This window comes from Argopecten irradians, chromosome 4 (genome assembly GCF_041381155.1).
Source record: "Argopecten irradians isolate NY chromosome 4, Ai_NY, whole genome shotgun sequence".
In the NCBI taxonomy this organism is placed as follows: Eukaryota; Metazoa; Mollusca; class Bivalvia; order Pectinida; family Pectinidae; genus Argopecten; species Argopecten irradians.
The window spans coordinates 23,005,459-23,023,766 of record NC_091137.1 but is presented as its reverse complement, the minus strand read 5'-3'; the positions used below and the strand labels follow the sequence as shown (position 1 = coordinate 23,023,766).

The 18,308-nt window shown below is 33.5% G+C and overlaps 2 protein-coding genes across 2 annotated transcripts in view; one reads left to right on the top strand and one right to left on the bottom strand.

Moving 5' to 3' along the window:
• Positions 1 to 11,169, bottom strand: part of LOC138321011 (chitin synthase chs-2-like) — a 51,425-nt gene extending 40,256 nt beyond the window's left edge. The window contains 1 exon segment of the mRNA XM_069264383.1: positions 10,711 to 11,169. Within this exon segment, the coding sequence (XP_069120484.1) occupies positions 10,711 to 10,725 (15 nt within the window). The 5' untranslated portion in view covers positions 10,726 to 11,169.
• A 2,386-nt stretch (positions 11,170 to 13,555) lies between these two features.
• On the top strand, positions 13,556 to 17,847 carry LOC138321008 (chymotrypsin B-like). The gene is made up of 6 exons (XM_069264379.1): positions 13,556 to 13,696; positions 14,244 to 14,421; positions 14,724 to 14,823; positions 15,661 to 15,823; positions 16,672 to 16,814; positions 17,563 to 17,847. Exons 1-6 carry the CDS (start codon positions 13,591 to 13,593, stop codon positions 17,710 to 17,712), a joined length of 840 nt encoding a protein of 279 aa, XP_069120480.1. The 5' UTR covers positions 13,556 to 13,590; the 3' UTR covers positions 17,713 to 17,847.
• Positions 17,848 to 18,308: the final 461 nt, after the last annotated feature.

The following is an 18,308-nucleotide window of genomic DNA, read 5'->3' as shown; positions in this document are numbered from 1 at the left end:
ACGGGGTTAGCGGATAAAAACTGTCCATGAGTGCGAATTATTGGTGTCAAAAAGATTCACAATGATAAATTCGGGCCGGCTTTCGTTGGAATATGACTTTCGTTGTGGAGGAATAAACCCAAACGTTATTTTTTACAACGCTGGAAAGTAACTTCGTTTGTCGTTATTTCGTAAATAATATGTGTAAATTCATAAAACATCCCCACTGTGAAATATCGGTCCAAATCAGCATGATATCTGCGCTGTCATCAAACCGGCGTTAATGAGAATACGCACTTCATTAACAAATATATACTGGAATTGAAGAAGCGAGTTTCCAATAGTGAAATTCATTATTCGATGATGTCGATCATTATTTGCTTTCAGGATACAGAAAGGAGTTCCAGTCTTATAGTTTGGTTGAAAGTTGTACGGGGAATCTGGATCAATTACTAGAGAATGACACAGTTGTACAAACTGTTTTCCATCACTTGTTCCAGCGAAAACTTTTCGCCGTTAACGTTATCCGATGTTTCGTTCCCAGATGGATTACTAATCATGCAGAGCCGGGTTCCATATCTCAACGGAATCTAATGATACATTTATGACACGCTTTTATTGCTATTCCACTTGCAGCAATTCGTCGGTCCAACTATCCATGAATGTCGTTGTCGAGATGAACCATCCAGGATTCAAACGTATTGAATGGATTCTAGCTGCTAAAATGAACAAGTTACCCAGCATTACTTTAGTCTGATCTTTTTACAGAATGGAAATCGTACTTGGAGTTAATTTTCTGAGAAGAAGGTCTGTTATTCATTTCACTCTATCAGCCTCACGTCATAAGGCAAGCTCAGCCCATGGACACAACATCTGTACATCAAAATGTACAGAGAATAGAATTATTTACATCTTATGAAGAGTATTCGGGATGGACTGCAAATCAAGTGATACTGGAGCTTGTAATCCAAACGGATGAAATGATAAAATTCCAGGTCGAGAGTGAATAGCCTACAATTGACGGCAAAACCAAGGAAGCTTCATGAGTCACTCTGATAATACTTACGTAACGTGGATCACCGCTATCAGATACATTCATCGAAATCAATATCTTGTTATTCTTCGCATACAATTGTTATCAATTTGACTTGCAGAAATACAAATTCTTTACAAATCTTCATGTCCGAGCACTGTATTGTATAGTTCGAGAATTATCTTAATAATAGAAAACGCCATCGAAAGATGTCATCAGAGCTTTGGATAATATTAATACAACCAATAGTAAAGCCGAAAGCGCCAAAATCTTAGGTAAACGGTTGGAAGATGTTAATTAATGCTATGAAATTGTAACTCGGATCACTAATAAGAGATCGTATTGCATGTACGAAAACGTCAAACCTGGTTGCAGCTGATTATCATGATTGTTACGGCCACTTGTGACAGTATGTAAGATAGATTTTTTATGTAGCTGGTCAATTTTTTCAGATAGAAACTTCTATATCGACATCGGCACTAAAAAAACGTAATAAAAAATGCAAACGTGTTACACAGGTAATTATGATTCTTATAAGGAATTGAGAATATTTTCCTATTGAAACTACATCCCATAAGCATGATGAAGATAAGAAAGTTTATCACGGCTGTTAATTATGATAACATCATTTTAGCTGAGATCAAATATATATTTGCTAAATTACTTCATGGAACATTATTTGTTCCCTCATGTACAAATTATCTGAAAGAATTTAGCCGTATCAACATAATCTATTTGTCTGTCACTTTGGTAACAATTATTGTAGAATGGTATCCCAAAGCATTGCTAGCTAATAGCCTTGAAGCTTATACCCATTGCAGTTACTGGAAATCCTCTAGTGCCTTCATGCCGATTACTTGAAATTTCGGAGAAAATATCTATTTGTAAACAGGGATATTTTCTAGAATGAAATAATGGATTGTATTGCATTGTAAAGTCACAAACATTAAAGTTGCTACAATCGTCAAGATCCATCAGAAAATGGATATCTGTGATTGCACAAAAAGAGATCGCCATGGTCAAAATAAGTGTGCCTAGTGGAACTTCACAAAAAATTTGATAAGCTTTTGCGATAGTACCAACTTCATGAATTATCAATGTAGGCATTAGTCATTATCTTATTCAGGGGAATATAAAATCTGCATCGGAATACCTCGCCTGGACATGATTGCATATCTGTTTATTTCAGTTTCACTGAAATTGGTCAAAAAACCGAATAATATCCTTATAATCAAGCGTACGTGTACAAGTGTCATGCCATTGCAAATGTGACTTTTCAAGTATATAAATGAGACGGCATCTATTGACAGCAACACATAGTTCATCCTCTGTTTAAGAAGTCACCAAAAATCCTTGTTCATCGACGAAATTAAGGATGTATTCTGCTGAGGGTCAAAAATTTCTTGTAAATACATTTTGTTTTTCTTATGACTTTTTTGAAAGAGGGGTTATTGACAAACAAAAAAATGCAATAAAAAATATATGTTGGTGTGCTTCTTTTTTCTCTATAGCTTCTTGAAAATGTCTACTTATTTAAACTTTTTTCATCAATTTTCCATGAAAAATTCAATTATGAACAATAATTATTAAAATAAACAAAATATAAGTATCAGGTTAATTTTCTTCTTCTTCAAATTGATTCATGACTATGTCCATTGACAAAGTTTGAGCAAAAAATTGTAAATGAAAATGCATGTGTTGCCATTTGTTTCTTATTTTCATCCGGGTATGATTGATTATGTATGGCATGATTTAAATACATTTTTTTAGCATTTAAACTAAAATTTATCCAAATTGTTGTAAATACATCTTCGCCAATTTTTTTCATATGATAAAAGAGACCTAAACGAACAAATATTTGAAAAAAAATAATAGGTTAGTGTTGAAATTTTAGAAATAATGATGAAAAAAGAGAAAACCAAAAAATTACAGAGTTATCTCCCCTGGCCCGATTTACCAAATACATTGCTATTCATTTGGGGTGCATCCAATTTAATGCAAACATTGCAACAAACATTTTTTATTCTTCCAAAATAGTAATAGTATATAGTTAATTAATTTTTTTCAAAATTTATATTGTTTTTCAGATACAAATAGAGGACATCGAGAATCATATATAATAATAAATTTTGCCACTTTTAACATGACTGACAGAACCACAAAGTACAGGTCTTAGTTATAATATTCATATTTATTTTACATACCTACAATTATGTAAGTATGTTGAATAAATTAATTTAATAAAAAATGTCTTTTTTTTTTTTAATTTCACCTATATGTATTTAACATTTTATTGTTTTCACAAGAAGAATGAATGGTGTAATGCCATAACTATGTAAATGTCGGAAAAGAAATATCCATTTTAGATATGATATGTGAATAGTGAATATAAGTTGTAAAAAAAATTATAAATCATTAGAATTCCATTTCACATCTGCTTCAGACTTCTGTATCCAGTTCATTATTATACATAAATAATTAATCATTGCATGTTTAATTTACTCCGCCTTACAGCTAACAAGTATATACCAGGTATATATAAAGAGCCATCAATCATGACACAACAAGCAAGTGCTAGCAAGAAATTTTGTTGTTGTTTTTATTTATATATATATATATAATATATAAATTTATATATGTACATTGTATGTGAAAGGTACTATATATTAGAGATTTTGCACCAGAAATTGCCTTCATTGGCAGGAATAAGAAATTTAATCTAGACTATTCCTATACATGTGTAATGGTTCTGTATCGGTATAAGGTACAGTTGTTTATCTATAAATTTGAGATCCAAGATTGGAACTCTTGTCTTGTCATGTATTTGTCTGCTCCTCTTATATTACACATGTACAGTTCATGTCTATATATCCAACATGAAAGAAGCTAACACAATACTGCATTATTGATTTATTTCACATAATAGAATTTCACCCGATAACATACACCAGGTATATATGCCTCTTTCACATTATGTGTATGACACATGTCCAAGAAAATTTTACACCATTATGATAAATTAATTGTTAGAGTACCAAAACTGAAAATGTTTTTGGTCACAGAATTTTCATTTCCTCTTGTACACACATGTTGAACACAAATTTGCTCCTGGAGTGGTTCCTAGTCGAATAATACTGTGATGTGCCTGCAGCCATTCTGTAACAAAAATATGAGAACATACATGTACAGATGTATATCATTAGGCCTTTCATGTGTCAAAGAAATATGGTTTGTTACTTTCATAAAAATTTACAACAATATCAGTTCAGAAAAAAACAGAGATGAACAAGTTTTCATTCTTTTCTAATACCCTAACCTAGTATCATTTATAAATCATAGACCTGAAATCTGATAAATGAGTATTAATGTGTGCACATTGTACATGTGTGGAGGGGCTGATGGGAATATTACCTGAGTGCAATGTACAATATTTTAGCTATAGAATAAGTGTTTTACACATTGTTAATATATTGCATTTGATAATTGCGTTTATAATTAATGTAATAAAAATGTAAATGTACTTACATTTAGAATGTACCTTATTTACTGCCGTCAGTTGGAAGATCTTGTCACTTTGAATAACGTCTTGTTAGCCTAAGACTGTAAGATATTCTGAACAGTGTCAGTCAGTATTACGTACTAGTACTTAGAGGCAGTTACGTGAAATCGATGTAAGACAGGGCTCATTTTCCGTAACTGTATCACCAAACACACTGTCGTAAATTATCAGCATGATCATTCTTTCAATATTCCAGGGCAGCTGTCAAGTTTATAATCTTGAGCTCGACTGCCCAACTGCAACTGCAAGTTGGTCTGTCCGTCTAGTCACCAGTCAGTTTGCTATTAAGTATTAATTAGGCCTAAAGTTCCACGATAAACTAAATCTTGGTGTTTCATGTTTATCTTTCTTCTAGTGTCACATTACAAGTGCACTGACTCTATATTATTCTCCTAATGACTGACTCTATAGACGTCACTCTCACCACACACATGAAAACTCGACCGACATTGTTTACATTTCCGGTCATTGCGCCGATATACGATATGTCGTAAAATGATACTATTCTTCACTAAAACTAAAAATAAACACTTGTGACTTCATGGAAACATCATATTTAGTTTATTTTTCACAGTAAACACCTTAATAACCAAAAATATTTTAAAAATTGGTTTACGTCATAGAAATGTTGCTAAAGAGTTACGTCCCTTTGTTCACGTCAAAATCCTCACCAGAAAACAACCTTAACCATACTTTATTTTATACGAATAAACTTTGTTTGGAAAAGTGACGACAAAAGAATTTCCATATCAAATAGTTCCGGCTAGTAGGAGAATGCAACATTCTATATTGCTGATATGCAATACAAAACATTCCATTTCTTTGTCTGAAATTTGGTTATACAGTAGACCTACGATAATCCGGACGATGGTATTCCGGATAACTCACAATCTGGACGGAATTAATTATCAGGAAATGAATATGTGTAGTGACTAAGAAATCCTAATTTCGCAGTCCGGAAATTCGTAATTCAACCGCATTTGTGCTGAAGACACATGTGTTCGGATTATCGAGGTTCCAATGCATTACTGTAACAAGTCAATAGGTATCTAATAAAAGACAGGCATGCTGACCGTTATAATATGACTTACATTACCGTGAGGAATTAGGGATAACAATGTCAACCTCTGGCACACAGTACATAGTAATAGGGACAAAGACAACGTCACGAATGCCACTCCTTTCAGGATACGGATTACCATTATATAATTCCTAATTCCTCTCCGTATATCTGCTGGGCCGTCCATCTCAAACGTATCCCAGTATCTGAAAAAAGGTTGTTCAAAGGCATTATATAAAAAGGGTATTAAAGTTTGCACGATTTTCTTAATAGTGTAACAAGTACTTGGTTTGACTTGGCTTGATAAGTCAACAATTAGAGTAATTCAAGGGTGTGCGTGATTCCTATGTTGAAAGAAAACCGGAGTACCCGAAGAAAAAACACTGATCATAGGTAACTGGTAGCTCCCAAAATTGGATTCGAAATCTACCAAGAGTTGGAGGGCTGGTGGTAATATGTCGGTACTTCTAATCGTATACCAAATATCATTCTTACTATTAACACCATTTATATTGTCTAAACATGTGTTCGTTATGTAAGGTAGTGCAATTTTCATACATGTCCATGTCTGTTTAAGGTATGTTACAGTATATGTTTACTTAAGTTGTATACCACCCACTCCTAGTTGTAAACATGTGAGCTTTTTTTTCCCCTTTTTATAGATCTTATCTCAAAAAGCAAAGTCAGCGACACCATTGGACAGGTAAGATTGAAACATATAGCCATTTCTTTCACGACACCAATAAATCATTTAACCCAAACGAGAACTTAATCTATACATCGAACACTGAAGGTCCCGACAGGTGTCATTGCGGTATTATGTGTAACTAAGGTAGGGAAATATGCCGCCTTAAAAACAAGAACTTTTTCTACTTGTATCCAAGCAACGGTACAGTGCGGGACGTATTAAATGGATCAGAGACAAACAATGACTGGTAAAATGGCCAAATATCAGGATCAACATTATCCTATAGTCATAAAAGTCTGAAGATAATTACAATGACATGTTAACTCTATGTGACAAAGATGTGAAAATCAAGAATTTGTCACTCAGCTACCAATATAGCTTTAATAACATATCTACAAGTGGTGATAAGACTTTATATTGAGATACTAAGATATAAGTTACAGCATATTGAGATACTAAGATATAAGTTACAGCACAACAACAACAATAACGTTTTAATGTCTATTAATGTGTCATAGCTCATATCTACACTCACAATACGTAAGATATATGGTCATAATAATAACAAGAACGATGTTTAAAATACATAATGAGAACAATCATTGCAAAATAACAGCATTCAAAACAATATTGTGAAGTACAATTAATTTCATGGACCTTTAGTAATTGGGCCGAAAGGATCAATTGCGTTAAGGATCCACACCTCTGAGGTTTCTGTCCCATTGAAGTCTCGTTTCGACATAGATCAAAGAAGTTTACAAATAAAATTTACTTTAATAAATGAACTATTTGGTAGACATTTTGAAAATATGTCTATTTTCGCTTTGAGAGAGCCAAAGTTTAAATTATCCCATTTTTTGCTTAAATTGTTTTTATTTAAATCATCACTGCGCCAGCATTTTAGCTATATCAAACAAAGTGTTAATGTAAATCTTTACTAGGTTCATGGTAATCAAAATAATACGAATTAATGCGTGAAATTATACATTTTTGTTACATTATTTTTACATTTAATGGTACATTGAACACTTTATTATTTTTATTGGAAAGATTTTGGCTGATAACCTGAGGCTTGCAGAGAGGGTTGACCAGCTGAAATTAATATTTCACTCGGGTTGAAATATCCCTGTCCACTTGACAGACCCATGTAAGATGTTATTAGTCTTCTAAGAAGTGCACATCCCTAATAAAACAAACACAAACAGCGCACTCAAAGTTAACCATTGAACTTCATTATATCATAAATAAATCAGTATATTAATTATTTCTGGTGTAAAAATAAAGTATTAAAGTATATTAAAGTATATTTTCCCTTATTATTCGTTGCGGTTATAGTATGACAAGTGCTACAATAATAATACCGTTTAAATATGTTTATTTAAGTTTCATGTGTACAGTACCTGACTTTGTTTGTTGGTAGGCTTTCGTCTGAACATGTGTCATACCCACTAGACACGCTCCCATACCGCTGTAAAGAATATCAAGGTTTATAACATATTTGATGACATTGATTTACTTTTTTTTATAGTTTTTCATTCATGTGATAAAAGTGTCCATAAACTATCAAGTATCACTTACTGGAATATGAAATTAACTTCATATGAATAGACAAGTTTGAAATGTAACTCAGCGTACATGTTATGAATATTGTTCATTTGCGAAAAAATCTCAATTTTGCAAGATGAAATTTATCCCCTGGAATATATTTAATAATCAAATTTTGTAAATATTTACTCCTTGCCGATAATAATATATGAAAATGACATAACTTCCCTTTCTATCTACATGCGTTTCCGATTTTAATTGTAACTGAATATGAAAATCCATTTATATGTTGGAAGCCTAATGAAGATGAACATAAGTCCTATTATAAAATTTGGAGACGATTTGCTGTTCCATTTACTCTTTGTCCATTCTAGTAGTCTTAAACACCCTCTACATTGTGTGCTGCAGTATACTTTATATACTTTTGTTTAAAAACGCTCTGTAACGTATTATGTCTTAACTTTGTTTCTTACTATGCTTAAAAGATTTCAAGGACTGCATATCATTGACAAACAATCCTCTATGGTATGAAAATAATGTGTTTTTCCACTAGAATATACTAGTTTATGAAGATAAGTATTAGGTTTTTAGCTTTAAGAAAAATGAAGAATTATAAAAGTTGTAAGTAAGACATATAGATGATCAGACAACATGTACATATGCATGGTATGACTCCATATTAGCCTTACTATATTTTACCTATCTGTTACAACACTTAACTAGATTTAAATGGTTGTTCTCGTCAATTATCCATGAACAAACGAATGCACGTATTCACCCATTCCTCTTTTGTATTCGAATTCAAGTGTCCTCTGATCAACCCGATCCCCATCTATAGTCTAAATCATGCTTAACATTATTTCCTTTTATTACATGCATTGCTTTATGTGTGCACGTATGTGTCACACATACATGTGTGTTTTACTAATCATACAATGACAGGGACGATTGTTTACTTACATATGAACACCATCTCAAGATGTTTATATTATAACTACAACACTACCTAACCGAGTATAATAAAAATACAAATTTCCACATATTACCATTAACATAAAATATACCATGATATTGGTCGTGCGATTTAGATGTGAAAAGTTCATTCCGGATTCATTTTCAACGTGATAAGACAAAAAGTGTTCATTTTAATTATATAAATGTGATCATTGTTTGAATTATGTAATGTATTGTCAAAAATGTTTAAATAATCCTATTAGTTTTTTCGCCCTGCATGGGAACAAATTATCTGGTCACTTCACACAAGTATAGTAATATTTTATGCGTAAGTCAATCGATGCATTCTAAAGTGTTTTATATTGAGGTAAAGTTTATGACTTTATCTCGATATGTCTTGATAAACAAGGTTGCATGCACATATTGTCACCAGCGGATAATGCATAAGTACGGGTGCCATTCTCTGATAAATTAGAGTTTTCCCCAGCGGATGATTTATTTACACAGTACAGACTAAACCAGGAAGTCAAGAAGCACACAGTGCATACCTAACAAATTGCTACTTGCATACCCGTTTATTCAATTGTACCGTCAATAGATCCATACACGCACCGTTCACGTGGGCAGACAAAAATGAATATCGGTGTCGATTTTGTTGGCGGGATTATAATCTTTGCTGCCAACTAGTTTATTTAGTTCTTTGTACGTTACTTCACTATTGTTTTACTTGTCTCAACAATGAACCTAGAGGTATCAATAATTTGATAATTAATAATCAATGATAGATATACTTGTACATTCTAGCTTTACCTAACCTGGTAAGATAAAAGAAATATTAGCATAAGCGTAAAATACGGTATATGGATTGTAATGTGCGTCTAGACACGCTACGATATAACCCACCATTTATTTCACGTACTCATTTTGCTTTGTTTTATCTTGTGTTCTGGACATTCATTCAGACACTAAAAGAAACTCAATCGCTATTCATGCGACCTGCTTTGTCTGCTTATTGTTATGAATTGAAGGTAAATACCATTATCAACAATTGATATGTTTAATGTGTACGAAATTCCCGGTTTGGAAAAACATTAACGTACCAACCATTAACATGAGGGTTTATTGTCTATGTATCGTCTTGTATCATCCCAAATGTCATATTATCCTTAGTTGTTGGTTTGTACCCCCGGGTCCTGAAACTGTATGAAAACTTCATGTGCTGAAATATTATGTATAATTTATTTGTGATTTTTCTGAAACCCATTATGGTAGAAACTATTGATTTCATAGTCGTTATGCCATTTTCTGGTCTTTTTCTACACTTTTACTCTCCGGATTGAAGCATAATTTTACTTCATTGTATAGTGTGGGAAGATAAATTAACTTCATGTTCACAATAAAGTGTGTTTTCTCTTTCAGCTCATTTGCGAAAAGAAATAATTTCACCGCAGGATTGTGTGTCTATTGTACAGGTTTTAGAGGGAAAAGCTTCAACAACTCTGGATCATGAAAAAACAAAGGTTGTCTTCTTTTTCTCTGCGAAAAGGTTTTGATAGACGAATTCATGTCAGGAACCTTCATTTCAAAATGAATATACCAAAATTTAAATACAGTTTCGCCGGTTTAGATCCCCTACAGTATTAAATTTCACGATCATTGAGATGCCTTGTGTTGTCTGTCGCAAAAGGCTTTTATCAAGAAGTAGTTTCTAGAAATGTTAATTCTCATTTTCATAACACATAAATGAATAGAGTCTCCATTTCAATTATTAACATACGCTTGAATAAAATCACTTCATAAAAAAGATATTAGATATACTCAACTCTTTTTTTAATATCGTATGATTTTATGTTAATATTTTTTATACAGCAAAATACAAAAAAAATCGTTACCTCTTCACATGCCATCTTGTATATCTTCTACTGTTTCGTTAGGTAATACAATAAGCAAAACATACAAAGCGTCTTTGTAACATGCTGAAATCCTCGAATATTCCTAACCTGGTTTATGGCACTACTACCAAATCATTAATAAAATATTGTTGCCTGAATGTAAGGTTTTACCACCGTAATCGTTATCAGAAAAGGGCTGTTCCGAGAAACTGTTCTATTTTTGGCGTTATTTTAAATCGTTTGTCAATATCTGTAAGGTATTTAAATGATATTCAAATATCGTTATCGCCTTGACATACCTCCATGAGTGTAATTATCCGTGTAAACTTTATGATGTAAATTACCTTTTTATAACAATGTCTGAGTGTTTTAATTGTCACTGTTTCCAAATGGCAACAACAAGGTGTTAAAATTTCAATGGCGTTAGCGTTATGATCTGATTAGTGACTAGAACACTACATCCACTGGTATGTGAAGACAAACTAAACATTGAATACTATTATTTAGTCTGTGGATGGCAATACCATCGATTGCGTCGCCAACTATATATGCGTAGTTTATTAGAAAGACAGACACGTGAACAGATCTCAACCTCACAATAGGATTGGTGCATGTTTGCCGTTAGGGATAACTCGAAATGCTCCAAATCTGCATTAAAATACCGTTTGTTGTGCTCTGTTTGATTAGAAAGGAGGATTTGTAGGACATAAATGGTAACCATAAACAGCGTATACCGTATTTTACCCAATAAGAGCCTTCATCCCCGTAATCACCCATCGCCCCATTTACAGACTCAATTCTACTAACTTCGATTTAATGCTGTCTAGAAATATGAAAGGCAGTGCTTTCCTTATTTAATTTCTTTTGTACATTAATTTATGGCTTAATTTGTACAATAGGGTAGCCAATAATTGATCCTATTGAACGATCCTTAATTGTTTCAATTTTCAAAACGTTCTGGGGTCTTATTGAATCGAATACAGTACAGATACCTACAGATTAACTTCTGTCAACCAATAACTGTATCTTTTATAATCATTTGCAGCGTTAAACAATCAACAACAAAAATGTAGTCAAAACACTTTTGAAACTCTATAGAGCTTCATTGCGTTGCTTCCAAGGTTCAGATATGGTGATATGGTCAAGCCTTTTATTTTAATTATTGGCGTATAAAATTTGACTGTTAAAACGATTCAACCTAAAGCAGATGACAAAAATCTTTAATTTATTTTTTACTTTACTTTTTATTTCAATGTTAACGTCGTGTATTTCTTTACGTTTTAATGATTTAACTAACTGTTATCGCAAAGAAATGCTCAAAAGACACAAGATATAGATACTCATTTAAGAAATATTTCATAATTCGGCAAAACAAATCTAGAAGACATAACCAGTTACATGCATCAAGTGACCCAAAATAAGAATAAGGTAAACCTGAGTGATAGTTATACAGAATTATTTTTACAAAAAATTCTAAAAAAGAAACAACATAAAAAAAAAACGATGTTTAGTGAAGTCTCGAAAGCTGAATCACCGAGTTAGACGACAGCCAGTTTGAGTCACCAAAAATAACCTCTTGGAAACCCTGAAAATATAGGCGGCAAACGTCACTTCGGTTATACCTCAAACAACGATCAAGCGGTTATCTTCTAAAAACAATGGGTAACAACTGTTTTATGTTGACACCCAAAACGGTTATGTTTTGGGTGTGAGGTATACCCACATAGACTTCAATTTGGCTTGATAAAATTATATGGTAATTGCGACAAGCCAAAGTAAATATTCATGATTAATGACGTCGAAATCTGAAATTAAGAGGGTTCTAAAATTCCAAATTTACCTATATTTCATTTGTACATTTGAGTACTAAATTTACGCCCTATCAAGCTATATTCAATTTTGCAGCATCTGATAGAAGACGTAGGCCAGCTAACAAAATCAACGCCAGCGATTTATATTCTCTATGCATGTCAACTTCGTGTCAACCTTGTTGACTGTAAAATCGAGACAAAGGTGGCGTAATAGTAGGTCGATTATCATACAATCTCGGCCATTTAAAAAAAGCCATTTAACAAATAGTGTCCCTTTTAAAATAGGCAAATTACATTGAGGAAACAATATGAATGATAACAAAAAGGTGTCCCTTTTAAAATTGGCAAATTATATTGAGGAAACAATATGAATGATAACAAAAAAGTGTCGGATTTAAAATTAGAAAATTATATTGAGGAAACGATATGAATGATAACAAAAAGTGTCCCTTTTAAAGTTGGCAAATTACATTGAGTGATAACAAAAGGTGTCCCTTTTAAAATTGACATATTAACTTGAGGAAACAATATGAATGATAACAAAAAGTGTCCTTAGGACATCAATCAGATTTGTATTGTTCTTCTCAAAGAATAGACTTCTCTAATGACGAACATGCATAATTAGGTAAGGTGTGATAATGAGAAGGCATTTGATATTTACGACGTCGTAAAACCTTGTTTAAATGTTTGTTTTCTAAGATTGTTCAAATGACTTGACGTCAATGGACCTTAGGCAATCGGCAACCTGTTAGGTATAAGCACACTATGGCCGTGACAAAGCGTTGTTTTAATGCAGGTGGTCATTCAGGTCCACCTCTCCCAATGTGATTTGTACGGCCGATTAAATTTTATCCACTTGTGATGATAATCTGTTACCGAATGGTAGCTGAAGGTCATATAAATATAATAGGTGACGATAGCTTTAATGTCAGGCTCTGTCACGATCTCTTTAAAGATTCCATCTAATTTGTTTACACTGCCAGTCTACCTTCATGGTCACGTAGCATTAGAATCGAACATGACTTGCCTCTGGCAAAGATGGTGGGACGTTCGAGGAAAACTTATAAATATGGGTAGAGATACTAACTGGCAGCGTTTCAGAGACGATATGGACTCCCGGCTGGTTCTGCTTGCTCTAGCCATCTTCGGGGTGGTTACAGGTGCCAAACTCCAAGGTAAAGTTAACTGCATTTCAGATCTATAAATGCCTTATTTAACAAAACCTTTATGATACTTATCATTACTTACTAAGTATCAATGCTATTTTTAATCATAAAATGCAATGTAATGGAAATAAGTCAAAACAAGGCCGAGTAATCTGAAATCATGAGCTAGTTAAAATAATTCAAATCATTTTTAATCAAAATGGCAAAAAAGTTACTCCAAATCGTAACACTCCATAGAAATGTGCATTTGTGTAAAATTTATGAAGTAGTGAGACCGGCATTACAAAAAAAATAGAACTTAGTGTTATATAACGTTCCAATTAAAGAAAGTTTAAGAACTTTCCATAATTGTGTTCTTAAACGGTAATTCATGTAAGCATCCATATAGAGAAACTCAAGTTAAACAAAATTAAGAATGTTCCGTGAGTTAAAATTCTGACCGTAATTTATATGACACATGATACATCAACTAACGTCAAGGAATTTTCCAAAGTTGAAAAACTAGGGTCGTTTTTACTGCTGATAATATTTTCATAATACAAGGTGTTTGTTACAGAAGAGGACGAAGGCACCGATCCAGGCCTACCCCCTAACATAGTGGGAGGAACAGACGCCGAGGATGACGCTTGGCCATGGCAGGTCACTCTTACTTACAAGAATAAGTTTATGTGTGGTGGCACCATCCTTAACGAGAAAACGATTCTAACTGCGGCCCATTGTACCTACCGTGCCAAGTAAGTTTCGTCAATGTCGCAAATGCTGATAATCATCATGTCCAAAAGTCACGTTTGTGAAAAGTTCTGATTGCGCCGAAATACGTTTGTTTCTAGTAATATGTACATTAAAATTTCATTAACTTTCAAATTATCATATAGGCATAGTATTTTTATGTCTTATGGTGTAGGTTTGAGCCATCGTCTGTAAATGAAGATGCGTGAATGTTTCTAGAAACAGGGGAGAGAATAACCTCTGTAAATAGACTCATATCCATGTCGATCCGATGAGGCATATTAACCGTATTCCTTTTCTTTTCAAGAAAAAAGGCTCTCAAAGTTATAGTTGGAAATTACGACAGGAGAAAGAATGAAAAGAAGACAAGAGGTGAAAAGAAGATGAAAGTCGCTTCAATCATACAGGTAAAGCAATATTCGAATATTAAACATGTGGAAAGTGTTCTGTGTGTGTAGTAGACAAAAATATCTATGTTAAAATGCATTCATTTCATCGTATAGTTCTGAAAAAATACTTCATTCCATCTTGTTTCTGGCAATGCTATATAAACCATGCCGTATAAAGAGGATACCCACCTTAATTTTCACTGTGAACAAAAATGGTTACTTTCACGTGGATAATGTTTTTACATGTTTTTGCGTTTCAAAATTGAGGTGGCGAAAATTTACTACACGACAAAAAAAGGTACAATAGATGTGTACTTTTAGTAAGATCAACCGAGAAATTTTAATTCGAGATAATTTATTTTTTTACTTATAATGTAAAACTCGCTATTTTTACCCGGGTTATAATCGGCTTTATCGTATTTGGCTCAACTGAATAGTTGAAATACCGCATTTGTATAAAACTCGTTATTTAATTAATAAAGAAAGCATCTTTTATATTGCTCAATCAAATAATCAAATAATGCTATTTGAGAAACAGTTTAAAACATTATCAAATGATGATGATGATGTGATGATGATGATATGATGATGATATGATGATGATGATGATGATGATGATGATGATGATGATGATGATGATGATGATGATGATGATGGTGATGATGATGATGATGATGATGATGATGATGATGATGATGATGATGATGATGATGATGATGATGATGATGATGATGATGATGATGATGATGATGATGATGATGATGATGATGAGATGATGATGGTGATGATGATGATGATAATGTATAACATGGTTGATGGCTAGGCTTATAGTTACCGTTACGTACTGCTTTACAGCACCCTGGTTATGACGGAGACGTTTTACATGACATCTCAATTATCAAGCTGAAAGGGAAGATAAAGTACGGCGATTACATTCAACCGATACCAGGTCTTGCAGAGGACAACATGGATCTGATGAATAGCGTCTGTTTTGTCACTGGCTGGGGAGCAACCAAAGGTAAGTGAAATAAAGTTGGTTTATGAATGGTTGACATAGAAGTGAGTTTGTTATATCACATATGTGTCACAGGTGGTGGTGGTGTTAAACCAAATATAAGTAACATTTAGGTACATGTACGTATATATGTGTCACAGGTGATTGTGTATGTGTCACAGATGATGGTGTATGTGTCACAGATGATGGTGTATGTGTCACAGATGGTGGTGGTGTTAAACCAAATATAAGTAACATTTAGTTACATGTACGTATATATTTGTCACAGGTGATGGTGTATGTGTCACAGGTGATAATGATCAACCAAATATAGGTAATTTTTAAATACATGTTATCTTAAGGTAGATAATATCACAGGTTTGGATGTTCAACCAAATATAAGTTATCTTAAGGTATATAATGTCACAGGTTTGGATGTTCAATGATCATTATATTGTAGCTGGAAGAAATCAAATATTACTAAAAGTATTAAATTTGTTATGTTACTTACTGGGGGCAATTAACCAAAATTACTTTCTGTCATCATTCTGATCCATTAGAGTAACTTCCCTTGTTTGACTCCGTCAGTACTGAAGCCAATCGGATCCCCTCGAAGAAATTTCCGGTAATCTTCGGAAATTTAACAATTTCAGGTAATTGTCGGAAATATAACACCTCGAGGTGATATATTTCCGAAGATTGACGGAAATTACTCCGAGATGTCGCGATTGTACTGAAGCTAGTGAAATGAGGGGAAGTAACTCTGGTAGTTAAAATGACTTAACATATGCATCATCAAAGTCTAGTAAAGTTTCAAAACATCATGAATGCCACGTGTTATCTAACAGCACTGACTTGTTTCTGTTTTTCAGGTCCATCAAGTTCAGCACGAATTCTCCAAGAACTGCAGACACCCGTTATTACCAATGCTGCTTGTCAGGCCGGCATTATTTTGAACTATCCAGTAACTGATGACATGATCTGTACGGACTCTGAGCCTAAAGGTTCATGTTATGTAAGTATACATCGGCAATTCTAACACTTAATCATCTGGTCTGTGAAAATTGATTCATTTATGTGTTTTTTTTTCTGACAGATGTCTGTCAAACAATGCAACATTGATATCCTTCCTTAACTATTACATAGATTTAAAACAAGAATTAGTATTTCTCTCATTCTTGTCAGATTAATCCCGCGGTTGCTAGGGAAAAGATAACTCTATCTTTTACCGGGATAGGGAAAAGACAGCTCCGCGCGTTAGACAATGACATGACGTCATCATTACATGTGGTATCTAATATCGACGACGTCATTGATTTCACGCATTGCGACATTCCTATGATGGCGGCGCTTTGGAAATGTTTCAATACAACTGTTTTTTCATCATGTTTCGTTTAAGTATGGCAGAAAAAGAATCATGTAAGATACTATTAATTTCAGCCCTCTTGAAAGATTTTGGCCGTCAGCTCTCGGCAAGCTTCGGGTTGACCAGCCAAAATCTTTCACTCGGTTGAGATATACCTGTTCACCTGACAGACCTTTTTAAGATTCTATCATTTTTTTTTATTATAGTCGTGCAAGGTTTAACTATCATCTTAATCGTTGCCCCATGGTATATATGTACGAATATGGGATAATATGATAAGCAATAAATAAAATTAAAACAAAAATATAAAAGCAATTTTTTTTTTTTTTTTTTTGAAAACAAAGTTGTTTTGATAGTTATAGTAAAGGTAAAATAGTATTTGCATTGTTTGTGACAGGGTGACAGCGGCGGTCCCCTCCAGTGTTTAGTTGATGGTACATGGGTACATGCCGGAGCTGTGTCATGGGGTAACGAGAACTGTATGGTCGGCCCCTCCGTCTACGCCAGGACCTCATACCACAGGGACTGGATCCTATCCAAGATGTAGATAACCATACTACTAAGAATTGTATCTACAGGTAGCCGGCTGAAGTCAGCATCATCAAATGTTACATAGTTTATTTTTATATATCAATATAGATTTTATATATTATTTTCTTCAATAAATATGTTATTTTTTCCATTCCCTGTGTAGTAATTATGAGTAATATAAGAGGACATACACCATGGTTACCAAAGGTGGTGAAGGCTGTTGGATATGTTATTGTGTTTTATAATCCACTCGCCCATGTGTCCGGCGTGTAATGTAAGGACCGCAGACCACCGTATCCCCGGCACCAGACCACCATTAGTAGATATTCAATCACCGAATAACTATATCGGTCTACATCAATTAAAATTATAAGATATACTGTACAGTAAATGTAAGATTGGATAACCTAAATTATTACGATACATATAGGAATAATCTAAGGGAGTTAACCCATGTTGCGCTTGATTTAAAAATATCGGTATGCTAAGCATATACTCGATCTGTACAAATAGGAAGCAGAATAATGTGATTAGTTAAAGATTGACAATCAAAACGGATGAGACATACTGAATTTTAATTGCTAGTCACATATCACCTCTCCTTACCATCTT

Coding starts and splice junctions, on each gene's coding strand:
- LOC138321008 (XM_069264379.1), top strand. CDS start 13,591: ATGGGTAGAGATACTAACTGGCAGCGTTTCAGAGACGATATGGACTCC. Junction 14,824..15,660: donor AAGTCGCTTCAATCATACAG/GTAAAGCAATAT, acceptor ACTGCTTTACAG/CACCCTGGTTATGACGGAGA. Junction 15,824..16,671: donor TGGCTGGGGAGCAACCAAAG/GTAAGTGAAATA, acceptor TCTGTTTTTCAG/GTCCATCAAGTTCAGCACGA.